Raw genomic sequence first — 26,536 nt, 5'->3', positions numbered from 1 at the left:
TTGCCTGGTGGCAATGCCAGGTGGATCCCGACAATATTATTCTTTTATGCCTACGGGTATAAGTTTGAGTTTTTCTCTCCTAATGCCAAGTATTTAAAACCTCTAGAAACCAATGATTTGACAATCAATGATTGCGCGATACTTTCAATTTGAATATTCAAAGGCTCCACAAAATGGGCTATCTTTTTGTGAAACTGGGCACATCCCCATCTAGCAGAGGGTCTGGGGGAATAAGATTTGGTGGGGCCACCCTCCCCACCCTTTGCTTTTGGGACATTTGCAGGGTTTTATCCATCTTTCCCCGAACGAAGCAGATGCCTCGAAAACGGCTCAGTGTTTTCCCCTCAGATGCACAGGCTGGGCTCCAGCCCTCTCATATTTCATTTGCTACCTGCAGAGAGGACTCTGCAAGGGACTGAGCTGCTTTTTGTGTATTTTTTCACATTTCAAGGCTAAAGACTCAGGTTTTTGGGCCAAAATGGCAGTGGGCAGGCATGGCGTAACAAAGAGGCTGCCCTGGGCACCCGGATAGCTGAAGCTACCCGGACCCCACCTCTTTCCACAGCACTCCCTTCCATCTGCCCAGATGCTGGGCTTATATTGGAGTTTATTTACATTTTCCCCTAATTCAGACTATTTGCTCTTGCTGCACAAATTGGCCCCTGTCTTCTTACATGATTTGGCACTGGCCTGCCCTGTGTGCTGCAAGTGGTGGGGTTTCACGTGTGGTGGGATGACACAGGTTTTGGATAACCCTTCATCACTATACAATACTGACATAGTTTGGTTTTCTTTTTAGGTTGCGTTTAAACTTTTTCCTGGGCACCACAGTCTTTGCCGTGCCCCGAGAATAGCTGGCTGAGGCAGAAAGCAGGCCAGGCTGTTAATAATCTACTAGCAGTTCAGCTTGGCTATTGTTGCAGCTGAATCTTTTCTTTTCTTTTAAGTTGAACAAATCCACTTGATTTCTGTGGGGATTGGTCGCAGCGGCGATGCCATTCCTTGTGCTGAAATGTGCCTCTGCATCTCCTGGTAGGCCAAGCCTTGCTTGGGGCGGCTCTGCAGGGACGCTTCCCACAGGCCCCTCTGGAGAGGAGCCCTCTCCCCCCACCTGCGGTGCAGCAAAAAGGAGCGTGCTGTACTGGGGAGGTTGCAGAGGGGGGTCAGAGGGGAGTAGAAAGGCCTGCGCGTCCTAAGCGTTTTGGGACCTGAAGCCGTTGCTTTGCTGGGGCTGCTTCCCGCTGAAGCATCGGTGGTGGGTGGGTAGAGCCCAGTGAGGCCGTGGGCGCTGTGCGAGGGAGCCAGCACTCCTGGGAGCCAGGGTAATGTTTACCTCTGTAACCAGAGACCACAGAGCAGAGCGTGCAGGCTGCTAGCTCCAGTCATGACTGAGCTGTACACCTTAAGGAAACATGAAGCACCTGTGTTCGGGGTGTTCCTGCATGTCCTTGGTTTTGGAGCATTTCCAGGCTCACAGAGACCCTGTCTTGGTTAAGAGCTGCATGCCAGAGTGGGTCAAACACTTCCAAGACAGCTCAAAAACTTTCTGTCCCTGCTTCTCCCTCAGAGGCTGACAGGAATACAGCCAGACCGACCCTGGTGTCCCCATCCATGCAAGGCCCTCGAAGAAGGTGCAGCTAAGATAGCTGATGGTGACTGCTTTGCCACTTTGTCAAACAGCAGCTATGGACAGCAATTCAGCCTGGCGATGTTGTTAGCTGTGGTGTGGAACAAGGCTGCGGGCTCATGCCTCATGCCTGCCCCCAGGCGTCAGGTTTGGGGGCACAGGGGCTGGGTGCGGGGCAAGGAGACCTGCACACACCCTGAGATGCTCTGGGGCTCCTTGCCTTGCCCTGGCCTGTGCTCAGGGGAGCAGCTCTGGCTGAGTGGGTGCCACCCGGGGATGCTCCACACCTGCCGCTCGCGGGAGCCTGCGGTGCCCACGTACCAAACGGGGAGGCAGCCGGGCACACCTCGCCCCACGCTTAGCACCTGTGCGGAGGAGCCCTGGCTGCTGGCCCTTTCCCTGGGCTGAGCTTTCCCTGGCTCTCCGGGGCCCGACGAGCAAGAAGGGCGCAGCCCGTGGGGTGGGCAGAGGTGAGATTTGAGGCACAGAGAGCCGCTGGACTTTACTTTTCCGAGCAGGTCTGAACAAGGCTGGGGAAATCAGGAAGCGCTGGGAGAGACCCCAGCCCAGCCAGGACCGGAGCCGGGCGCTCCCGGCCTGCCGCGGGCCTCTGCCCGAGCCGGGGCTCCGGGGGGCTCGGCCCCCGGGGAAGCGCGGGTGCAGCCCAGCGGCTGGGCAGGGGTCGGGGCGAGCTTCGCACGGCGGTGGGGGCTGGCCCGCGGCTGTGACCCGGCGACGGCTCCGGGGCCGCTGCCCCGGGAGCGCAGCGACACCTTCGGGCGGGCGCCCCGTCCCTGCCGCCCGCTGCTGCGGCGGGCTGCGGGCCCCCGCGGGGCAGAAGCAGGGGCTGCGCTGAGCCCCTGAAGACATAAGTGGGCTCCGCCGGTCGCGTTGCAGCAGGGCTGCTGGTGCTCCGGCTCTTGCAGCTGCTTCTCAGCTGTGCTGCGAGGTGTCAGGGTGAGAGGTCTGTCCCGGGGCAGCTGCCCCCCTTTTGGGGCAGCTGCCGAGATCCCTGGGAGCACTCGTCCATCCTTTGGTGCCAGAACATACCCTGGATGGTTTGCAGGTGCCTGAACAGCCAGGGAGGTGTTGTCTGCCAGGTGTAGGCTGAGCAAGGGGCTTGTACGGCTGCTGCGTGCACACCGAGGTGCGGGGACATTCCTGGGCTACGGGATGAGGGGTGCTAGGTGGTATGCCTGTAAAAGAAAGGGCTTCGTGTAGAGGACTGGCCCGCTTGGCAGCTCTCTGCAATGTTGCTTATAGGGGCCTGACGCTGCTGCCTGTTTCTAGGTGCAGTGCTGTGTCCCCAGTCCACATTCCCCCGCAGAGAGGTGCCTGCGGCAGCATGGCATGAAACGATGCTCTGGGCCCGATCCTGTGACCCCGGTGCCATTTATGATTCCTGGAGGGTGCTGAGAAGGCTCCAAATGGCCATCAGCCTCAGGATTTGAGGAGAAATGGCAAGGAGGGCCTTAAAGCATCTCATCACTACACACTCGCAGGCCCTGGAAAGCTCCTGTTCTTCCTCAGCGAGGCTTTTGTTGCTGCTTCTGTGGGTGGCAGGCTGAGGGACGAGATGGGGCAAAGGGGGTAGCCTCCACCGGGTGGGGATGCAGCAGGGGGGATAGGCTACATCTGTAAGGGTTGCACAGGACTCCTCTCTTTGTGTGTGCAGAGCTACCCCTAGTGGCCATGGGGCCCGGCCTGGCACTGGGACTTCGAATCAGCCTTGTTCCCAATTACAGCCCCAGGTGGGTGCCTCTTGGCAAGGCTCTGGGAGCAGTCTGCCACATGCCCACTGACACAAGGCTTCAGGTCACGTCACTTGTATTGATCTGGCGTAGGCAAGAGGGGGAACAGCTCTGTGTTTTCTTTAGGACAAGAGGGAAATTGGGGAGGATATGTTTTGTGCATTGCAGGTGGGAGTGATGGTGAGGCTTCCTCGTGTGCAGATCAGCAGGCAGGACGGCACCCCAACAGTCCCTGCCAACACCCTAAGCTGTCTGCCAGGCCCTGGTGTAGTATGGTGAGCTTTATTTGGTTGTAGCCTTCTGTGCTGTAGGCTCAAAGGTGCCATGCCTTTGCTACTCTGGCCATAACTGTTGCCCAAAACAATGCCATGTTCACAGCATGCTGGCGTGAGGGACGTACACGTATGCCGTTAGGTAACCAGATATCATTATACAGACTCTGTGCTATTAAGGAGGGCTTCCCCCAGCCCCTGCCTTGCTCCCCAGCCTTCTCTGATAACTTTGCTCTGTAGATATAGTTTAAGGGTCAGAGCAACCTGTTTTCTCAGCATCTGAAAAGAAGTACCTGACATCCTTGTTTGTAGGAAAGGCCCATAGAGTGCTTTTCAGGCTGTGTATTTTACTTGTACCACAGCGGGACTGTGAGCAATGACTCTCATAAAGCGCTAGAAGGCACCACTATAAGCTCAATGTGGTATATCCAAGTGATTGTATTTCTAAACGGAGCATAAAGCACTGCATGTTGTTAGCATCCTCTGTTTGAAGGACCAGCTTTAGGAAAAAGCATACAAGTAACTCATTTGCTTCAATAATGGTCCATTTTTCTTTTCCTCCAGCTCTTATCTCTCATCAATAAGTTCTCCGGCCTTCGTAAGTCCCCCAGATGGGACTTCCATCCTCTTTTGCCCAGGCATAGTTATCATGAAGGGGCGGCATCTCTGAGGACTGCTCTGGCGAGAGGTGGCTCATCCTGGAGGTAAGCTCGTTTGCCACAGTCATGAACGGTGAGAAGGAGTAGGGTGAGGTGGCAGCATAGTTGGGGGAGTAGGGGACATCTTCAAGAGGATGCAGAGGGTAGGCCTGGGCTCCGGGGATGGCTGGGGTCCAACCTGAGCTTCGGTATGGCGAAATGCCTCCAGACTCGTGTGAGGAGAGGCAGCTGGTGCTGGCAGGCAGTGCTTGCAGAGGGTCTGAGCATGCACCATCCGACTGGCTGAGACTGTTGGGTGAGGTCTGCTCCCAGGGCTCTCTCTGCATGGAAGCGGGGAGAGAAGGCAAGAAAGACCCTTAAGAATAAAAGTTTGTCCTGGAGACAATGGCATACCTAGCTTGGCTTCACCAAGCCAAGCTATTCCAAGAGCCTAGCTGGGAGCACCCACAATGGTTTCTGTTGCTTTGGAGCAGTATTTGGCGTTAAAACTGTTGAAAGGAAACATCCGTGCTGTCAATAGTGGGCAAGGCCTGGAACAGGCTCCCTGTGGGGCTGACTAGCCCTGACCCTGCAGGGCCCAGGAGCTCTGCCCTGGGGGTGTGAACGGAGCTGGCTCCTGGGAAGCAGCAGGGATAGGGATAGGCAACTGCTTGGAGCCGACAAAGGATGTTTCTAGAAACTTAAGGAGCTTGATGGAGTACTTATTTTGGGGAGCAGGGAAGGTTATTCATTTAGGAGCTGGTCTCCAACAGGAGGAGAGGACAATTAGGTGGAGGACAGGAACAAATTGAAAAACAGTTCCCCCTCAGCCCTGCCCCATCTGCTGTGTGCTCTGCTGTGGCTGCCTCCTGTAACAGCCACATCCTTCCCACACAAGTCCCCCTGACTTAACCCCAGCTTTAAATTGGGTAATCTTTCATTGGGCGACTGAGAACCATAGACTCACTCACTAGTAAGAAGTGCGCTGTGTCATTAGGGAAGGATGGCAGGAGAGGGGGCACAGAAGAAGGGCTGAAGAAGGAGCTGGTACCAGCTGTGAGGGGAGTAGCACGGTAATCCCCATATTGGTCGGTGAGATGTGGGTCCAGAAGTGCCGGGTAGCCCTGAGTGGCAGAGGAATCACACGACAAGGGCTTGGACCCTAGAGGGGACGAGTAGACATCACTGACAAACTGCTTTGTGTTGTGGAAATCCAACTCAGTTGTGAAGGATCTCCTGACGCCGTAGTAACCAGCCATAGTAGGTGAGCCTGTGATGGTCAGAAAAAAGGGTTGGCTAAAGGGAAACCATAACAGCAGCACCTGGGGAGCCACAGAGCTATAGGCACCTCTGCAGGTGCAAAGTAGAGCCCTTTTCTCTCTAGCATCGCCCAGGGCAGGAGTCAATCCTGTCTTGAAACAGGTGTGTCAGCCCAAGTGCTTTTAGCACCTCGGACTGCCCTGATCCAGCTGATGGCCTCCATCTGCAGCAAACCAGTGTTTTGCGAAGCTTCAAGTATGAAGCCAGGGGGAAGGAGGTTAGCTTTGCCAGTATTTTCTTCTTCCTTGCTCTGCTACAGCTCCTGGGGAGGAGGATGGGGTTACAGCTGCAAAACCACCTGCTTCTGTTCTAACCTCACTCCCCTTTCCCTGCCCAAGAGCTCAAGGGACAAAACAGGTCAGCTCCTGGTTTTGTACTTTCTTTCTTCAGCTCCAGGGAAAACTGGAAGATGCAGAGGGAAAAGAAGTCGTTCTATGTGGCTCCTCTATCAAAAGAGGTGGGAACTGCTTTAATTACCTCTCTTTCCCTACTTTGGGAATTTCATATAAGACTACAGGGGCCTTTCTTTTATTATTGCTGTTCCTGTTTTGACTCTTTCAATTATTTTCCTCCTGGGCTCTCTCTTAGGGGTGGCCCTGCTCTAGTACTCCTTTGCTCACTTCATGTCCTTTGGAGGAGAAGAGACAGGAGCGGTGTCAGCTGTCCAACCTCCATTGAAGGTATCTATTGATGGAGGAAAACCTCACCTGGCATTTGGACAAATGGTGACTGTGGCGTGCTGGTGCTGCCCTGCAAAAGATAAAGACATGTTAAAAAATGTCTTTTCAAAGCAAGGCAGCTCTCTAAGCATGTAGTTTGGGAAGGTGCTGGCATAATTCAGATGCACTATTTGAGCCTTGGTGTTATGAGTATGAAGAGCTTAACTACAAGATTTCAGGCCTGGGGCCTCTGAAGTATTAGCAGATGTAGGCTAAGAAGAGATTTTGAAGGTCTTGTGTAGAGCTGATAACATTAGAAATATCAAGACAACTGGCTTCTTTCTCATGTACTGCAGGGTCCCTTAATGCAGGCATAATGCTGAGCAGTCATTTTGGTGTTGGCACAAAACAGGTCTCAATAAGCTGGTATCTAAGTCCTTGGCTGGTCAAAACAGGCAGATTCTGCACTGCCCATGTTCTAGCCCAGCTCTCCTGTGCTACGTCTACCTGCCACAGAGCTGCTTTAGCTGGCCCCTCCTAGCAGAACAAGCAGGCTGTGTGTAGAAGGCAGTTGTTTCTAGCCCCTATTTGGGTGCTACAGCAATACTGATAATAATAATCTCCTCCTGGTCCCTAGGTAAGGGAGAATTAGCTGTGAGTGACCCTGGTGCTCATGGTGGCTAATTCCTTACAAAGCACTGGCAAAGGCATCTGCTCCTCTGGAGCAGGGCTTGTACGTGGAGTTTCATTGAGTTCTGTCTCCAGACCTCCAAACCCATAGAGCAGAAATACAATGCCCACGGCTGCGTTTACCTCAGCTGTACTGTTGCCCTGGCCAGTGATGGTGGTATGCTATTTCCAGTTTGCATAGTGCAAACAGGAGGTTCCTGCCATAGCAAGCAACCAAATTTAGAGGTTTAGATTTGAATTAAATTTGCCAGCGCTAGGACTTCCTTTTACTGCTGAGGGAGGTTTGCAGCTGCTCCCTGCTCCGTCATGAAAATGAGCTCTGAGCCCACAACAGTCACACAGGCTGCAGGAGTGGTAGGAGGTGTCAGGAAAGAGCCCTTTGGCTTGCGGGCAGATGAGAGTGTTCACCACATTGCAGGGTCACGGCTGGGGCTTGCACCTGTCTCCAGTGGGCCATTTTTGGCTGCAGACCTCAGTGAGGATCATAGCTGGTAATGCACACTGCCCTGCAAAGCTAAAGCCTCCACATGCAAATCTGGTCTCAGCAGACACCCCTCTCTCAGCGTCTGTGTCTCTTTAGTAATACCTTCTCCTGCTCCAGGGTTTTTCACCACCACCTCCTCTGCCTGCCCATGGCCATCGTATCCTGCAGCCAGCTCGTGTCTGCATTCACTGAGGAGGAATCTCTTTGAAAGTAATGGTGCAGGCCTCTGTGCTAGTGTTTAGACCCCAGTCTTAACACCCCCCCTGGGAACTAGTCTAGTACTGCTGTCTGGCACCCCTAATACTGTGCTTGAGGAAAAAGTTGAGTTAGGAGGTGCAGGTAGCACAGATGCTGCCTACAGGTCAAAGGGCTGCAGTGATGAGAGCTGGGATGCTTTGCTGGAAGGATAGGAAGGTCCCTGGGCACAGCTGCCAGCCTCTGCTATGGAGCATTTCAAATTACTAGTGCATCTCAGTTCATCTTTGATCCTGCCTGTTCAACAGCCACTGAAACTATCTGAATGTGTGTCACAGGCAGCAGGTCCTCTTGCATGCACCTATGATGGATAGCCACAGAGCTGACATTAGCTGCAAGGGCTTTACCTGCCTTAATTCAATTTCAAAAGCCTCCGCAGCAGCCCATCTTTGGCCTTCATCATAGCAGGCCCCTGCATACTTGCAGAGACCCACATTTCACTTGCCTCCTGGCTCCTTATCAGGAGATAAATTGCTCGGCTTAATTTAAGCCCATTAGTTCATTTCCTCCCTGCATTACTTCCTTTCAGTGCTGTGGGACTGGAGTAGCTGGATCCTCTGCAACACATCAGTGTGTCTGTGTAGCATCACTTGAGCCCACAGCATGCTCAGCTGTTGATAAGCTTGGTCTCAGCCTGCCTCGCACATGGCTAGGCAGAGGTACTGGCTGGGGGTACTTCAGAGAGCTGTGTTGCTTAACTGTCTTGGTAACCCAGGAGCATTGTTCAGCTACAAGGCTGCCTTGGGGGAGTAAATGTAAGGATCCAGGTCAAAATAACGACCTGGTCCTGCAATGGGGACCTATGGTACCCTTTGACCATACTTTGGCTTCAGTGTATCTCGTCTCTGGGCCCAATCTGTAGTACAGCAGCTGAAGTAATAAAAATTAATAATAAAACCAAAGCTTAGTCTGGGCAGGGCACCCCACTGGTTTGCTGACAGCAACTTTGCTGAATGATCTGTCCCTGGCCTCTGAGTGCTGCTGGGCATAGTGCTTCATCTGTGTACCTACCAGTTTCCCCACCTGAGAAAAGAGGGTAATCCTTTTATGACGCAGAGGGTAACTGCTGGTTCATGCCTATGTGGTGGATGAGCCGAAGGAAAAAATGTCAGACCCTCCCTAAAGCCCAGGAGCAAGCCCTTCTGCCCTGCAGTTTGTGGGAACTCAGAACCCCAAACTGTGTGGTTTTCATCATGGTGCATACTGGTTTTCTGTCATTTAATGTGTGCAGGGCCTGGCTGTCATGAAATTGTTGCTGTTCTGCTGCCTCAGTAAACAGCCCAGCAGCTCACCTCTGAGCAATGACCTTTCCATAGCAGCACAGATCTCGTCCATAGATCTCCCCTTGCACAACAAAGGCTTACTGATTTTGGAGCAAATATCATGTTCAAACAAAAGATGCAGCTAAATTACACTGCATCATAAATATACAAACGGGTGTTCAGTTATCTGCCATTTGCTTTGATTCTGGATTATATTATGTCAGATAAACAGAGCTGCACTTACAGCTGTTCTTTTCATGATACATTTGAGCAAATACGGATGTTTGCCCTGCACAATAATTTTTCATCTCTCATAGGGAATTAGCAACAGGGCTGATTTTGCATTAGATAGATAGACACACAACTGCTAAGTTTTGGAATACAAAGCAAAGGGCAATAAAGCAAGCAGCAAGTGTTTTACAGTTCCTAGGGCTTTTGATTGCAGCCGTTGAAGCTGCCGCCTCCAGAAAGGGAGCAGGTAAAGCATGATAGTCATCAACCAGGACCTGTTTTCTCAGTGAGTGCAAACAAAGCAGTTGTTTCCTGCTGCTCCCCAAAGCAGTCTTCCCAAATGCCTGCCTGGTGGGAGCATGTGTTTCCCAGTGACTGTCCATGGCTCAGGGAGTCTTCTGCCTTTCTGCATTAGCTGGAGGCTCTGAAGAGATCTATGGCTAGATCTTGCTCTGTTTGGTAACGCCCATGCTGTTTTGCTGCCTGTTTTGTTACACAGTGTTAACATGCATGAAAGCAACAGTGAGAAAAATACTTGCAAGTCCCTTTGAGGTCTCTTTGTTTTACTAAAGGCAAAAAGCCTGAAGCAAATGGCTTGGGAGGAAAAGAGCATCAACACTCCCAATATGTGTCTTCTGCTGCCAGTAATTCAGGTCTCTGCTCCCACCCTTTCCTTCCAGGACACGGTTTCAGCAGCTTGACTGCATCTCCTCATCTGTCAGTGGCCCCATTGTTCCCAATCAGCCTGGAATGGAAGTGCTGCTGCTTGGTAAAGGTGAGTCTTGAGAGCACACAGGGAATGGCTTATTGTGCCACTGGATGCCACGTGCTGGCACCTGCAATATTGTGTCCCATTCTGGGGACAGCATTGCTTTTCTGGCTAGTAATTGAGAAAAAATGATGTAGCGTACTATAATTTGACTGAGGTTTCCTGTTGCCATAGAACCACTTTAAAAAGAAATCATCTCTTACAAACTGATGCTTGGCATCTTTCCAGACCATAACATCACTGCATCTCCCCTGGCACTCTAGTGTGCCAGAGAGGAGCTGGAAGGAGCACAACATTCAGGGAAGAACATCTATTTTTGTGGCACTGAGTTGTTCAAGTGTAGCTAGTGAAAAAGGAAGTTGACTTGGAAAGGTGTCATATGCAGAATGTGAAAGAAATGAGAAAATTAGCATTACTGATTTGGAAAAAAAAAAAAAAGACTTTAATCCCTCAAAGTTTCACTGATGTAAAAAATCAAGGAGCCATCTGTGATCTTTTGGGGCAAACACTAGTGTTTCAAATGTTTTTGCTATTTCCTGTCAATATTGGCAGTGCCCTGAACTCAATATAAATGCTCTTTAAATCAGAGGATTACATGACATGACTTTTCTCGTTTTGTTTTTTTTTTTAAAAAAAAGCGGGGGTGGGTGGGAAGTGACTTACACTGAAGCGGGAGCCACTGCTCTGCCTGGATCGTTTTTCCGCAAGAAGATCTTTGACTGTGTGTTTCACTCGCACTCCTTGGTACACCCGTTTGCCAAAATCTGTAGGGACTGAGGGAACGAAACAAGCATTAGAGGAGTTCAGTGAAAGCATAGAGCAGCTGGAAGAGGTTGTTACAGAAGAAGCAAATTCATCGCCTCTGTACCCCAAGTTAGGAAGGAGGCATATAAATTGCTATTACTAATATAAAATCATCCCTTAGGAGTCCAACAGCGAAGGCTGCTCATTTGCAGAGAACAAAGACTGAGGTGCCCTACCCTGTATTTCAGCATTGGGTGCCACGTGGTTTCCATGCATCTCCCTCTGTGCCAGATATGGCTGGCTGATGATTTTTGGCTTTCTTTTTCCAAAGAGAGCTCTGGGGGATCCTACATTTCCCCTTTGGGTCAGCAAAATTTGATTTAACTGTACAGGCCCTATTGCTTTCAGCAGAAATGCTGTTGTTTAGCTCCTCCTTGCCCTTCTAGAGTTGCTGGCTTTCAGCACATCGCTCTGCGAGCTTTGATCTCAGTGCAGCAAAGGTGGAAATACCCCAGATGGCTGGAGTGGTTCCTCTGAATGGTGATGTGAATCACAGTGCAGATCTCAGGAAAGGAAAAGGAGCTGGTTGCTCAGTCTGCTTTGTATCCACAGCAAATACAGCCAGTTACTTGGGGACTCTGTTGTTTTATCAAGGTTATCGAGGAAGGCACAGAGAGGGGTACAGTGTCTCGGCCATGTCACCCAAGAGGCTGATGGCAGGCCTGGCTCTGTTTTCTTGACCTGTCTGGAATACAGAACAACCTGTTCACAAGGTCTGTGTGACTTTTGGTGTGAGGCATCTGTCCTCTTCCTCTGCCTGGATAAAGCTTTGCGAGATCTGCCTTGTGTACAGGCGTTTTGGCACAAGTGAGGGCAGAGAGGTATGAGGCACAATACCAGGGACAGTTCTTTTGTCCTGGCTAGCAGGCTGTGCCTGAACAGAGAGCTCGCACCTGTGGAGCCAGGGAGGAGTTGTCCATATGGACTTTTATTGAAATCTTCCAGAGAATAACTTAACTTTGAAGCTAATCCCTTGGAAAACACGCAGCCGTGCTCTCCCAAGGGAACATAAACAGTCATTCCACAGCTGATGTATTTGATCTTTAAAATTGTGATTTATCATTTTGCCCTTCTGCTTTTCAGGATGTGAAAAGCTCCATTAGCTCCATTTATCACTTCCATTCTTGTGGCACTGTGTCCCAGGTGCACATACACATGGAGAGCTTAGAAAGGGAAGAGTAGAGGGTTTAAACAACACAGAATCTCAGTGCTGGCTTGGGGTTACCCCAAATCTTTTCTGTTGGGCCATAGCAATTGCAATTTTGGGCAACTGTAACTTGGTTTTGGTGTTTGAGTACTAACCAGAGAGACTTTAGCCAAGACTGGGCACAAGGCAAACACATTGCAAGAGACAGTGCCCCAAAAAGCTTATGATCAAAATAGTCAAAATAGAGGTGAATGCTGAGTCTGCATATCAACCAGTGAGTATCTGTGGACAAGCCAGGACACAGCCAGAAATGGATATCAACTCTTGCAGCTGAGAGGAATTTGTATACTGAGGCTGGCTCTTTTCTTTGGCCCAAGGAAGAAATCTCCCTCCTGTAGTCCCTTTTCAGGGCTGTTTTTACTGAGTGAGAGCAGTTGGAAGCACAGGTACCTGGTATGCATATGTAGCTGGAGCTAAAAAGCTGTGGCAGAGCAGGTATAACTGGCCGAAACAGCTATACTTTCTGCATTGGAAACTTTGCATCTTTGCATGAGAGTTCCTTTCGAGATAAGTGTTGCAATTTGATGGAAAAGTCTGAACTGTATAGCACAGTTCATTGAGCTCCATCATGGTTTGATACTTGCAATAACTCATGCAGCCTTTGCTAGCTGCATCCAGTTGAAGATTCAGGCCTTGATTCAGCACAGAACTTCTGGAAGAGGACTGAAGCCAAGGAGACAGTCCTATATTTAATTTTCAGAATGGGGATATTTCTAAAATAGCATCACCAGAAAAGCTGTGAGCAGCTTTTATTCTTTTATTCTGCAGTCTGATATTGCCAAATCCTACAACCTCTTTGTATTAACTGACCTTGCTTCTCTGTGACCATTTCTAGCAAGTGTCTGATGCTCTGCAATTCTGCAGTCCTGTTTTCCTGACATCTTTACTATGGTCTAAATACATTAGAAAAACACTTCCACACCTCCTTACTTTTACACATGGATGCTGTGCTATTGAAGTTACTCCACGCGTATACTGACAGTTATTCTTCTGCTCAAGTTCTTATAAGTAAGCCATGTAATGGCTTTGTCCTCGAATCCTGTTTTTAACTTAGCAGTCCAGCCTCACATAACTAAACCTGTTGCTTTCAGTGAGTTATTCAGGAGGATCTGACGCTGAGCTATTAAAACTGCAGGTAACTCTGCTATTGGCAGCATTGGGGAAGGAAATGCTAATTTAGGCCCGAGTTTATATCATTTTCAAGTAAATTGAATCATATTTCACATCACTTTGGTCTAACTGCCTTTTGGAAGAATATTGCATTGTGAAGGAATATAAATTCAGTCTAGAGAAGACGGAACATGCTAATAGATACTATTAAATTCTTGGGACATTAAAGATGCCACACATTGATTTTAGACAATTCTTCTTTCTGATTTTTTTTTTAATATGAGCCCAAGGATGGCATGGTATGTTCTTTCCCTGATATTTCCATGAAGATGCATCTTTATGCTTGTGAAAAGTCAAGGTGCTGAAACTCACCTGTTTCCATTGTTGTCACTGCTAACAAGTTCCAGCTCTCAGATTCTGCAGGACTTTGGAGAAGGGCTGTTCGTCATGAGCTTCCCAGAGCAGAGTGAAGTCAGTGCTCATACTCCACTGGTGAAGTTCCAGCTGAGCCTGATGGAAATATGTTTTCTACAATTTAGTGATGTCTCCACAATACCTCATTTGGGATTTGCTTAAATGCAAATTTCCTGATGTGTGTTTCACTCCAATTTGCATGGTCAGTGTGGATCATTCCCAAAGACTCTCTTTCCTGTCTGAGCTGATGTTTCATGGATGAAAACTGAGCTGAGGTTTACCAACAGAAAAAAATTGGATTAAAATGAAAGGCTGGTAAGTCTTGCAGTGATGGGCCATCTCCTTACAAGTGAGGAACCTGGCTGGAAAAACAAGGCTTGGGACAAGAGCATCTTCCTGTGTGTAAGTGTGAGATACACGTGTGCTGTTGAAGATGCACACAGCAGGCCTTACTCAGGGAGTAGTACTGTCTCTCTGGGACCCCACAGGCTAGCTTGTGCATTACACAATTGAAACTGGATCTTTGGACACTGCGAACCCAGGAGGCTTTGCATGGCATCCACTAGCACCTGCGGGGAGAGGGGTAACACTCAGCCAGGGACAGCGTGCGCATGGGACTGGCAGGAGCATCCTTTAGCAAACCCACATGCTCCTAGGGGGGAGGCCAGGGTTTGGCTCTCCATTATCAAGCAAGTGGTCCCCTTTCTGAAAGTCTGAGGTTAGTCTCCAGTGAGGTGCCAGGAGGGGAAACAGCAGCCAGGAAAGGACCTGTTCTTACACTGCTGCTGCAACCTGATTAAAGGGACCTTTGTCCAGGCCTGCTATAGCCATTCCTCTGTTCCCAGCCTCCAAATGGTACCAAGTCTGTTTCTGCAATATCTGAAACAAGAAGCAGAGTTAAGCCTTTAAATTCTTCTTTAAGCACCATAGCTTATATCCTAGTTCTGAAACATATCCGCATTTGCTGTCAGAGAGCCATTTTCCCTGTGATATGGCTAGCACAACCTATCAATATGGTGACAACAGGCTGTGGTGAGGCAGATGATCTCTGGACTGTTTAGTGTACAAGCAGAGTGGGCTGGTGTGCAGTATTGGTGTGCTCATCTTACATATGCGGGACAAGACTGGCGCCAATGTGTTCCTCATAATTTAATATTTCTCCTCTTATGGAGTCTGCTGCCAGCTTGTGGGTCTATTAGGTAAAATCTGTCCCTCTTTGTAATTCCATGTGCTTTCCTCAGCATTGGCCTGGAGATGAGTTTGGCCTGTCATGTGAACTGCCTTCCTGGGGAAGGCTATTGGGTTTTTTTAAGTGTAATTATTCTTTTCCTTCAGGAGAAAAATAAAATGCAAAGAGCAGCAGCTGGCAAAGGCTGCATCTGCTCAGGTCACCGAGGTAAGTGGGGAAAGGCAGAGCTGAAATAACACCCTGAATAAGTCCCAATATTCTTGACTTGCAGAACAACTCGGGTGTTCTGCCTGCTCAGACACAGAGCTCAGGACCAAGAGGACATCATACAGTCAAGCTCATGGAAGACTTGACCTCCTGTATACAGAATCTATACACGCTCTTTTATAAAAGGCAAGTCTTATTTTGGCCCGTCCATTCCTGGCCACCCCCTCCTGGTACCCACAGGTGTCCTGGATTTGGCCGACAGGTAATAGAACAGGCAGGAAGCACCAGGCGGGTGGGGGAAGTGTGGGCAGATGTAAAGTTGCAACACAAGAGGGCTGTCTTTGCTTTGTCAGCAACAGGCTCGGTTTGCCACCTGTCTCCTGATAGGCTTCCCAGATAGTTGTGTCTTCTGTGCCGGATATTTATATACCTTGGTTAGGATATACAAGTTAAATCCCAGCCCCATTCAAGCTAATATCTTTGCACTGTCTAACCAGTCCAGATGTTTTCTGTACTGATTACAAAATAATTACATTGAAAACAACAGATCCTGCAGAAAACAATTAAACAGAGATAAAATAAAACTCAGCCAGCCTTCTTTTAGATGAGATCCATCTCTTACCTTACATTTTCATTTGAAAAAGCATCAGACTCAGATTTTTCTATACAATTTTGTGAATTTGGGCATGTACTTTCAATTCACATCAGAGGGGAGAGCTGGCGTGTATGACAGGAGTTACAGAAGCAATTGTGTATTGGCAAGGCATGCTTTGTGGCACATCTTATACAATCCCATTTGGTTTTAGCATGACATTTACCTGTGCGAAAGCAAACTTTCTGAGAATCATGTCTCTGTTTTGTGTTACAGAAGCCTGAAACAGCAGATGTAGTAGTCGGTGTACGTTGGTTTAATTCAAACTGTCATTTCAATCTGTCTTCCCGTCACTGAGTAAAGAGAATACGCTGCATTATCTCACAGCAGGGACTGCAATACTGATGGGTTTTGTATTCGGCGCTTGGCCGGGATGCCCAGTTGTGTGGATTTTGACTGCAGTCTCCGCGCTGCAAGGACTCTCTTCTTTACGCGAGGAACAATTCTGGAGGCACCAGAAATTAACGTATGTGGCAGTAGCAAAGCCTGTGCCGGTCTTGGCGCTCCACCACTGCAAAGCCAGGTCCCGTGCCAAAGCTTATAATAACAAAAGTGGTCCCGGCTCCCGGGATACGGCTTTCCCCAAACCAAACGCGAGTTAGTCCCGCGGGTGATCCGAAAGGACCTCGCTCGCGGGTCAGCTCTAAACGGCCTGGGAACCTTTGTGGGCCGGCGCCGCTTCCCGGCGGGCCCGCTCGGCAGCTGCACGCGCGCAGCCAGCTCCTGCGCGGGGATAGGTCGGCGGCCCGGCGGGGGCGGCTGCTATTGGGCGGGCGGGCGGGCGCGGTCCGTTGGGTTCCGGCGCCCCCCGGCGGGGCGGGGGCGGGCGCAGGGTGAGCGGGGCGGTTTCCCGCGCCCTGCTCTGTCCGGCGCCCCGGCGCTCCCCCTTGTCCCGCCCGCCGGTTCGGTGCCGCTGGGCCCGGCGGCCCGCCGCGGTGGCTCAGCCCCGGCCCCGGCCGCCGCTGCGGGAGCGCGGGGCCGCCTCTGCCCTCGCCGAGGCCTGCGGGAGAGCCCCCGGGCCGGTTTCGGGCAGTGGGTGACCGCGACGGTGAGGGGAGCTCTTGGGTCTCGCCCTGCCCTTCAGGGCCGGCGGCCCCGGCCATGCCGCCTGCCAAGGCTGGCGGCAAGGAGGCCTTGGTGCTGCAGTGCGAGTGGGAGGTGTGCACCTACGTGGCCTCGAAGATGGAGGAGTTTTGCGAGCATGTGGCCCAGCACCTGCAGCAGCACCTTCCCGGGGAACACCGGGACGAGGTGGACCCTCTCGGTAAGGAGCTAGCAGCCTCCACCACTGCGGCTCGTGAGCCCTCCCTCTTCTCTGAGATATTTCATTGTGAGAGAATCTTCCTCTCCCTGAGGAGAGCAGCGCTGCCTGTTGCAGGACTGGAATCGCATGAAAAACGCCGTGGTGTTTCTCTGTCTGCGGGATCCTGAGCTTTACTTGGAGAGTTTCCATCAGACCATTATGGCCTGTATATCTCCTGTTTGTGTTGCAGAGGAATACACGTGTTTGTGGCAGGAATGCGGTTTCTGTTCCCCAGAGAGCTCAGCTGACCTCATTCGCCACGTCTATTTCCACTGCTACCACACCAAGTTGAAGCAGTGGGGGCTGCGGGCCCTGCAGAGCCAGTCAGATGTGAGCCATTGCCAGCTGGACTTCCAGAGCCGCAATATCATCCCTGAGATCCAGGAGAACTTTCTGTGTCTGTGGGAGTACTGTGAGGTGAGAACAGGGGACCCCGTTTTGCTTTCCTTTGTATTATCTGCGATGTAGCAGCCAAGGCAAGGAGACCTGCTTTTGTCCTGCAGCTCACCTGCATGCCTGCCTGTTGGCTGTGTTTGTACCTGTGCGAAAGCATCTGTTGTGCTCTGGCTGGGGCCAGCTTGTGCTGATCTTTTCAACCTGTTCTGTCTGTCCCTGCTCCCCAACAGAGATCATTTGATAATCCCGAGTGGTTCTATCGGCACGTGGAGGATCACAGCTTCTGTTCGGAGTACAAGGCAGCAGGGAAGGAGAACCACGTGGTCCTCTGTGGCTGGAAAGGTTAGTGGGTGCATGCAAGGCCTCTCTAGAGAGCTTTGCACAGGACTGGATTGCAAACGTTGTACAGGAGAACTCTACACTTCTTGGCAGGGTTTCAGAGAGCCTCTTGAACTTCAAAAATATGTGTGCATGGTCCTAACAGTGAAATATTCCTGTAGAATTTCCTTCAGGGGATCTAGTTGAGTGCTTAATATTGAACTTTTCATTTATATTTAATTAGTACCTAGAAGAAAAGGCTCCAGTTTAATTTTTTCAATAATTTCTCTCTCCTGTGTTTGTGCAATTGCCTTAGCTGCTTGCACTGTGGGGGCGGCCCGTGCCATTTGTACGTTAGTGATCCCATCCTGCTGTGACCCTGTTCTGTGGGCTTTTTGGAGCAGGGAGGTGATCCTTGCTAGTCAAAACAGAAGCAAGAAGCCTGCCATTCAGTCAGGTTGTGGATCGTGGCCCATGTGTGAAGGATCTTAATGGCGTTCTGTTGTTTCTGTTTAGACTGCGACTGTACCTTTAAGGGGCGCTGCAAACTGCGGGAGCACTTGCGCAGCCACACGCAGGAGAAGGTGGTGGCCTGTCCTACCTGTGGGGGGATGTTCGCCAACAACACCAAGTTCTTTGACCATATCCGCCGTCAGACTGCGCTGGACCGTAAGCTCCTGCGAGCAGGGGAGGAGTGGGTTGTGAGCACTTCTCTGGCTGGGCCATTTGATTTGCTAGAGCTGCCTGTTCTCTGCAAGTAAAGGGCATGGGTGTGCTTGGACGCAGCCTGGCTTCTCTGATGACTGGGAACTCAGACACTTATGAATCTCTGAGAAGTGTCTTCTTGCAGAGGCAGGAGGGTTGGAGGCTGCACAGGGCTCACACTGCTGCAAGCCAGAGCTGTTCCTCCTGTAGGGACCTAGGGTTGAAGTCAAAGGCAGCAGCTGGGCTCTTGCAGCAGCACTGGAATTTGCTTGTTGAGTTCCCTTGTGCTGTGCCGTGTGTGTGCACAATGGTTGCTCCCCAGTTCCTGCACTGGCGGTACAAGGAGGCTGTGTGAAGGGGAGGCAGATTGGTCTTTGCAAGTGGGTTTTTGTTTGTTTGTTTGGCTTTGTAGTCAGCGTCTGCTATCTCTGCGTGGAGAGGAGGGTTCCCAGCTCCACTGGGACTACCTCTTTTTCTCACTTGCTGCTCTTTGTGCTGTTCTCTCTGCTTTGATCTGTTTTCTCACCACCCTGTCCCCTTTCTCCCTGGTGCTGATGCTGCAGAGCAGAGGTTTCAGTGTTCTCACTGCTCCAAGAGGTTTGCCACAGAGAGGCTGCTCCGTGACCATATGAGGAACCATGGTGAGTAAAGGTCCCTTCTCCCATCTGAGGCTCTGAAGAGTGTGTGCTCTCCCCTGCTTTGTGGTAATGTTTTCCACCTATTCTTTCACACAGTGAACCATTACAAGTGCCCTCTGTGTGACATGACGTGCCCACTGCCCTCCTCCCTGCGCAATCACATTCGTTTTCGGCACAGCGAGGAGCGGCCATTCAAGTGTGACTACTGTGACTACAGGTGAGGACCAGGGCTTTCAGTCTTCCCAGACTGGTGATGGAGAGGCACCCTGAGGCACGTGTGTGTGTGTGTGCTACACAGCGTTCAGCTTTGTTCCCTTATCATTTCCTTTTAGCTGCAAGAATCTTATTGACTTGAGGAAACATCTGGACACGCACAGCAAAGAGCCAGCCTATCGCTGCGAGTTTGAGGCTTGCAGCTTCACTGCACGTTCCCTCTGCTCCATCAAACTGCACTACCGGAAGGTCCATGAGGTGGGAAGGGAGCAGAGGGTTATTCTGCTGTGTACTCTCCCCCAATGAGGCTGAGAATCACTAAGTGCAATATGCTGTACAGAAGCATGAGGAAAAAAGCTAAAATCATGTGAAGTGCCCCAGGCTGACCAGGGCTGTAGGAATGTGAGGTCAGGTTGCATTCCTGTCTTACTGCTGCAATGATATGTCATGTCAGTCTTCTCAGAGAACCTGATTCCTCTTTCCATGCACATGCGTGAGTACCAGGCCCTCTGATCAGGCTCATGGGGTATTCACATCCCTCTCTCTGCCCTTTAGGGTGACTCAGAGCCCCGGTACAAGTGCCATGTCTGTGACAAGTGCTTCACACGTGGAAACAACCTCACTGTCCACCTCAGGAAGAAACATCAGTTTAAATGGCCCTCGGGGCATCCTCGCTTCAGGTACTGCCCATCCTTAGCTCCTCACTACCTCCTCTCTAGTGCAAGAGACAGCTGGAGCTGCATCCTGCGTCTTGCTGGAGCAGAGACCTGGCAGTGCTTGGTCTCTGACGTTTGCCTGTAATGTGCTCAAGACCCATTTCCCAGGAACTGGGAGGCACTGGGCAGCAAGCATTCAGTGGGATCTGGCACAGTGACAGAGCAGTGCTAGGTGGCAGCTCTAGCAGTGGGTCAGAAATTAGGGGCAAGGGCAGCAGTGGTGCCATCACAGCTGCATCTGGTGGGATGCTTCTGAGCTTGGCAGGGGCCAGGTCCAGGTGTCCCACTCTAGAGCGAGCTGCTGCAGATCAATTTCTTGACAGATGACTCTGCTGCACCCTCTAGGAAACTCCAAAGGGTTTCCAGAGCCTAAAAGCTGGGAGGGGAAGAGGATGGACTTCAAATGCTCCCAGTGAAGCAGAGTGGTGGAAGGAGATGAGCCTGGGAGATGATAGAGGCCTGGCAGAAAGCTCAGAAGCTGCCACATGGATGGGCTTTTAGGGGTAGGGACTAAAGGGTTTTTATCCTACTTGCCTGGTATCATCTATGTAGCACTGGGTATTGGAACCTAGAATGTAGTGCCCCTTCCTTGGATGCTGCTTCAGGCTGCTGCCTGTCTCTTGGGAAGGGGCTACAGTGTGACTGGCTCCATCACCCCTGTCTATCTCTGCTTAGGTACAAAGAACATGAGGATGGCTACATGAGGCTGCAGCTGGTGCGTTATGAGAGCGTGGAGCTGACAGAGCAGCTACTGAAGGACAGAGAGAAGCGGGGGGAGGCACTGGATGGCTCAACTGAGTGTGTGGTGCTGTCTGAGGGTGAGGGGAACCTGCAGGGCATCATTCTGGAGGCCCCGGCAGAGGCTCCCTTGGTGGAGAACAGTATCACTGAGCTGCAAGCGGCCCCGCTGCGCCCGGCCCCTTGCTCTGCTGACAACCCTGAGCCAGCACAGCCGAGTGCCTTCCCAGGAGCAGCGCTGTCGTCAGAGCAAGAGCCCGGCACCCCAGCCAACCCCATCATCCGTGTGGTGAACCGGACCAACGAGCACGGGGAGAGTGAGACTGTGTATTATGTCATGGCCAGCACATCCTCAGAGCAGGTGGCAGCACCCGGTGGGCTGGCTATGGAGCTGGAGGAGAACGTCATGGACCGTCTGCAGAAGACAGCTGAGGAGCTGGGCATCCAGATCGTGTGAGGTGCTCACCTGCCTCTCTGTATGAGGAAAACTTGGGCCTCCATGGGATGTGCCGTTGGGGGAGGTTGGGAAGTGCTTGTGGGAGAGGGCTGAGCTTGTCTTCAGCTACATGCAGCTGGCTAACTTCCCCATCTGCTGTCCCAGCCTCACTGGCTGCTGGTTCTGGTCAGCATGGGGAGAGGGGAAGGACAGGTCTCAGTTGTGGGTCAGGTGATCTGAGCTGGAAAGAGTTATCTGTCTTCTTTTGGGGATTAGGGACTAGCAAGCCTCTCCCACCCTTCCAGGAGGTTTGGCCTTAGCCTGACACAGGCCTTCCCCTCTTGGTCACTCACTGGTGATGTGGTCCCTGCTGCTGTGCAGCTAAGTTGTCAGCCCTTGCTGAGCCTGGTCCTCAGCTAGGATCTCGCCAGGCTGGATGGTGTGCTGAGCAGACACTGTGGCTGAAGCCTCTTCCCTGGGGAGGTGTGTGGCCCTTAGCAGGCCTGTTCTCCCCCATCCATACGTTGTTCTCCAAGGGATGGCATGCTCCACTTCTGCCTTCATCAGCACTTCCCTGCACATCATCTTTCCTAGGTTGTTCAGCTGGTGCTGTTGGTGGTGTTTGTACCACTGATCCCATTGCACGGCACTGATCTCTGGGAGGAGAGTGCTGGAGGTGCTATCCCTTGCAGGCTACTGCTACCCAGCAGCACTGGGGATTGCAAGCTTCCTACTGCTTTTGTACTTCCCTGGGTTTCCTCCCCACATTGGGGTTTGGTCTCCTGGTTCGGCAAAGTGTACTTTGGCAAGACAAATAAAAGTCAGACTGCCAGGCCAACCAGTGTCTGGTGTCTGTTTCAGCCCCATCCCTGCCAGCCGTGGCATGTTGCCGTGAGGGGATGAGACCAAGTTGCCTAGAGCCTGCAGTGTGGGAGGTGGGCACTGAAGAACGTCCAGGATCTCTTGACTTGTCCTACGTGCTGCCACTTGGTGCAGCTGGTGACTGCCTTGTAGAGTGTGGTGTTCTACATCCCCAGAGGTGGCACTGGAAGGGACGGGTTTAGCTCTGGCACTCTTTTGTTTCCTGCTGTCCTGATGCGGGTTTGATTTTTTGCTGCCTCCTTTAGGGCATGAATGTCAGCTGCCTGCAATGTCACTTTTTCAATATAGAGAGTAGCCTAAGCTTGTGAGCAGAGCCAGCCTGCCCTTTGTCGAGTGGTTTGGATGAGGACAGTGTGAAGCTGGTGTCCCTGGAGTGACAGTCGGGCCCTCACTGCCCTGTGTATGGAGGCGGGGAGGCACCCTGCTGATGTCCTGGGCTGGATGCTGATTTTTTCCCCTCGCTTCCTTTCTCAAGCAGTTCAGCAAAAGCTGTTGGAATTCCAGGTTAATGGAGGAAATCACTTTATGCTAAACCCTTGGCCATCTGCTCGCTTTCTAATTACAAACATTGTGGGTGTGATTTGTGGCCGTGCCCTTGGGATGGCATGATGAGAGCAGCCCCTTAGGCCTGTGCCCTGGGCGAGAGGCAGCATGCTCTGCAGTTGCTGTACACAGGGGCTGTGTGAGGAGCAGGGATGAAGTGGGCAGAGCTGCCTGCTGCAGGCTGTGTGGGAACGTTTCCTGGGGCTGGATCTATGTGTGAAGGGCAGTGCGCACCCCTGCACCTCAAGACTGCGCTCTCCAGGGGCGTGCGTGCAGAGTGCCTCCCGTGGGCAGGTGAAACGCAGCTAGGGCCACACGCTGGGCACCTTGTGCTCGAGGTGAGACAGGGTAGGAGGCAGCTGGTTGTCCCAGCAGCCCTGGCAGCACGCAGTGCAGGAGGATGCTGCTAGCTCTGGGGAGAGCATCCCTGGGCTGCCGGCATGCGATGTGGCCAGGCCTTGCCCAGTGTTCCCTGCCCCTGTCTGGCCCTTGCTCCCTGGTACTTGGCAGAGCTGGGCTGAGGACACCTTTGAGAGAAGGGCCTCCTGCCAGGTTTACATTTGCAGCACTTCCAGCTTGGCCCTCTTTCTAACACATGGGCCTCGGGCCTCTGCTAACAAAGCCACAGCTGCAGCTGCATTATCTTGGACTATGGCGCTCCTGCGTGATACAAGTGCTAGTTGTTGGGAGTGGAGGTGAGGCTGTGGTGGCTGAGATGAGTTGTCCCTTTAAACACTGGGTCCAGGGAGGGTAATCTGCCAGAGATTATCTGCTGGGGAGAGGATTGGCATTAACGGGAATGTCTCCTCCCTTCCCCCATGTTCTACAGCATCCTCTGTCCTGTGTGTATGGAAACTAAGTTCACTTTTTCCTGGGCAAGCAGAGAGAGGGCCTTTGATTTGAGGGGCAAGGGGAGGAGGGCAGAGTGTGCACTATGGGACTGGGCCTCCTCTTCCTCGCCGTGCTGGCCACGCTGGTCTCCTGCGAGTACCCAGAAGGTAACAGGGTGTTTGGGGGAAGAGGGGCTTACAGGGTGCCCCAGAGCTGCTGGCACCTGGCTGGACCAGTCTTCCCCAGCAGGGAGCAAGACTTTTGTCATGTCCCTGTGCTGAGGCTTGGCACAGGGAAAGTGGGAGCTGGCTTGCAGAAGAGCTGGGGGCTGCAAGTGGATGCACTCCTCAGCACAGCAGGGGTCAGGGGGTGGGCTGAGATGAGCATTTGCTGGGCTTGTACCACCTCCCTGCAGGTCTCTGAGGTCTGGGGAGCTGGTGGGAAGGGTGGTCCTCAGCCCCCAGCCCAGCCCTGCTCTGCCTTGCTCCCTGCGGCACCAGGAGACCTGGATACTTACTGGTCTGGCACAGCGCCCATCTGCTTGGGGGGCTGCAAGGGGAAGCACAAGGAGCTGAAGAGGAGCCAGTGCGGAAACGGCAGCTGCTGCTGGCTGGGCTACAAGTCCTTCTGCCGAGGTACAGCCAGAGGGGGGAGATCGGGGGGGGCCCTGGGGATGGCTGCAGGACTTGGTGCAGCCAGCCTGGGGAGGGCAGGTTTTGTGCCACGCACACGTGCATGGAATCTCTCCAGCAGCCCGGTCCTCGGGCCACAAGGGGACACAGCTTGGGGCACCTGCAGAGCCTGCCCAGCACCCTAGTCCTTGCCCAGGACCCACAACCTTGTCTGGGTGCATCCCCTTGGGCTGCCATTCTGCTGAGCAGGCTGCACAAGGTGCTAGCCCCACGCTGCCCATGGGAACCTCCCTGTCCCCAGTGAACTGCGGGCGACCCGAAGCGGACTTCAACTCGGTAGTGTATGGCAACGACTGGTGGGTTGGCTCAGTGGTGCGGTACAGCTGCCGGCCTGGATTCCTGCTGCTGGGGGACCCGGCCAGCGCCTGCCAGTCCAACGGCCACTGGACCCCCAAGCCCACCTGCCTCCGTGAGTACCGCTGGGTGTCATACTGAGCCCGAGGGGGCACCCTGCCTGCATGGGGAGCAGGCGGGAGGGTTGCAGGCACGGCTCTGATCTCTCTTTTCCCCTAGCCTGCTACAAGAGGGCTGTAGGGCTAGTGGGCACCCTGTGATGTGCTCTGGCCCTGCTCTGCAGGGATCTGCTTGCGAGGTCGGATCGAGATCAGCGAGCGGGATATTACTGGGAGGTGCTCCTCATCTTGCAGCACCCAGGCTCACCTGGGAGCTTTCCTCAACCGTGGTTGCATCAAGATCTCAGCCTGTGTCACCAAGCACTCAGGCTGGGCTCGCTGGTTCCTGCGCTGCGATGTCTGCGAGTGTGACTGCCATGTCCCGTGCGGTGAGTCCTAGTAGCGGCTGCCCACATTTGGTAAGAGCCTGCCTCACTGTTTCGTGGGAAGGGTTGGCACTGAGAACTGGGAGGTGCCAAACAGCTCAAAATCTGCTGCTCTTGCTCTCCTTACAGCTTCCTCCGGGTAGAGCCGGGCCGTCCGGGGCTGTGGCCACTAGCCCCATGCTGAGGGAGGCTTCCACCCTGGATGTCTGCTTTGCCATGTGTCTCCATCGCTGCGCTCCTTCCATTAGCTCCATCCATCCCAAGGCTGTCATCTGAGAGGAGAGATGTTCTGGACTCACTCTCTCACAGGGCCTGGCCCCATCCTGTGACTCTCCAGTGGCAGGGGATGCTCTGTGAGCAGCAGGCGCTGGGGAGCTGCAGTGTGTTTCCTGCAGCTGGGCTTGGGGGCGTTGGTGTCTAGGCCTCCATTTGCCTGGCTGCTTCCTAGAGGAGGCTCATATCCCCTTTTAGGGGGGAGGTAGCATGTGTGCCTGTGCATGTTGCAGAAGTGTCTATCCCATCTGTGCTGGAGGTTGTGATTTCTCCCTGCCAGGTATTTGCTGCACACGGGCCAGGCCCTGGCCTAAGAGGTAGATCTGCCCTCTGTGCTTGCTGCAGCTGTCAGGCAGAGCTGGAGTGTGGGACCTCCCGCTATCCCCATGCCACAGGCAGAGCTTGCAGGGCAGAGCAGCCTGGCCAGGGCTGCACCACCCATTGCTGAGGAATCAAGTGTTACAGTGGGACAAACTGCCCTACAACCTCCCTGGGAGCACTGGGGCCAGGATAGTTAACTGGGGCGTGGGGAAGGTCTCAGCTCCCAGGTGCAAAGTCTTTCCCATGGCCTGGTCCACACACTGGCTGCAGGGCATGCTCCTTCCAGGGGTCTACAGTCTTGCCCTGAGAGCCCCTTTCCCCAGGGACTTCTCTGCCAGCAGTTTGGGGCCACAAAGAGACATGGTAGCTGATGCCCTGCAGCCGAGATGGGCGAGGAGATATGAGGGGGGTGCCCTGAGCACAGCAGGGCCCTCTTTGGTCCTGTAGGTGGAGAAAAAGACCTGGAGTGTGTGCCCACAATGACTCCTTCCAGGCACTTGAGAAGGGAGCTGGGGCTGTGGGCTCTCACTGCCTACCATGGGCCCTGTTAGCCTGTGCACAGCTGAAATTAATGTGGCCCTTGGCAGGAGCAGCCATCATGGCACTGCTGTAGCCCTGTGCTATGCCACCTCTCTTCTCAGGAGTGGGTTTCTGACCAGGCTCTTCTCCCCACAGGCTCTTCGTTTCTCACTGAGGCAATGCTCATTGGGTTGCATTCATGCTGACGCTAGTACCTGGCTCCAGCCAGGAACAGCCTTGTGCTCCCTGGGGACCGCCCTGACTCCCTCTGAAGCAGCAATGGAAAAGCCAGAATTTTTATTCCCACAGGGAAGGAGAAGGTGGTCTGGAGCATGTGTGATGGGATTGCCAGGGGAGCTGGAGGACCAGCAGCACCTCTGTGGATAATTAAAAATATGTTTACAGGAAATCACACAAGTTTTCCAGTCATGCAAAGAGATTCTGCTGCCTGCTCTGTCCCCGGAGCCCTGGACATAGATGACAGAGTCAGGACAGGCTCCCTCTGCCACTGATACTGTCCTGGACATGTGAGCCACCATAGGGACACAGCTATGGTCAAGGTCACTGTAGGAAGGTCCTAGGTGGGGACCAGATGGATGCTGAATGTGCCCATGGCACTGGCCACTAAGCCTTTCTGGGCACTGGACTCCCACCCCTGCTGGCCTTCCACCTTGAAACGAGTCCGTAATAGGA

General features: G+C 52.6%; 3 protein-coding genes across 5 annotated transcripts; 2 read left to right on the top strand and 1 right to left on the bottom strand.

Annotated features, from left to right (window-relative positions):
* Positions 1–4,227: 4,227 nt before the first annotated feature.
* On the bottom strand, positions 4,228–10,774 carry POU2AF2 (POU class 2 homeobox associating factor 2). The gene is made up of 4 exons (XM_072884851.1): positions 10,622–10,774; positions 6,316–6,358; positions 5,260–5,558; positions 4,228–4,629 (listed from the first exon to the last, which is right to left on the bottom strand). The coding sequence occupies exons 1-4, from the start codon at positions 10,772–10,774 to the stop codon at positions 4,228–4,230; spliced, it is 897 nt and encodes a 298-aa protein (XP_072740952.1).
* Positions 10,775–16,499: 5,725 nt separating this feature from the next.
* On the top strand, positions 16,500–21,935 carry HINFP (histone H4 transcription factor). The gene is made up of 9 exons (XM_072884727.1): positions 16,500–16,805; positions 17,035–17,261; positions 17,471–17,582; positions 18,075–18,227; positions 18,827–18,904; positions 18,998–19,118; positions 19,234–19,372; positions 19,670–19,794; positions 20,506–21,935. Exons 1-9 carry the CDS (start codon positions 16,643–16,645, stop codon positions 21,023–21,025), a joined length of 1,638 nt encoding a protein of 545 aa, XP_072740828.1. The 5' UTR covers positions 16,500–16,642; the 3' UTR covers positions 21,026–21,935.
* Positions 21,936–23,337: 1,402 nt separating this feature from the next.
* Positions 23,338–26,305, top strand: LOC140661871 (uncharacterized). 3 transcript variants are annotated; one of them, XR_012045920.1, is made up of 5 exons: positions 23,338–23,895; positions 24,194–24,361; positions 24,530–24,733; positions 24,860–25,083; positions 26,000–26,305. XR_012045920.1 is itself a non-coding variant. In XM_072884668.1 (4 exons), exons 1-4 carry the CDS (start codon positions 23,364–23,366, stop codon positions 24,871–24,873), a joined length of 918 nt encoding a protein of 305 aa, XP_072740769.1. In that variant the 5' UTR covers positions 23,338–23,363; the 3' UTR covers positions 24,874–25,239. The 3 variants fall into 3 exon arrangements, 1 of the variants encoding a protein (XP_072740769.1); XR_012045921.1 differs by having other exon boundaries at positions 24,530–24,763; XM_072884668.1 differs by lacking the exon at positions 26,000–26,305 and having other exon boundaries at positions 24,860–25,239.
* Positions 26,306–26,536: the final 231 nt, after the last annotated feature.

The sequence above is a fragment of the Ciconia boyciana genome, chromosome 20 (genome assembly GCF_034638445.1).
Source record: "Ciconia boyciana chromosome 20, ASM3463844v1, whole genome shotgun sequence".
Classification (NCBI taxonomy): Eukaryota; Metazoa; Chordata; class Aves; order Ciconiiformes; family Ciconiidae; genus Ciconia; species Ciconia boyciana.
This window is presented reverse-complemented; position numbering and strand designations above follow the sequence as displayed.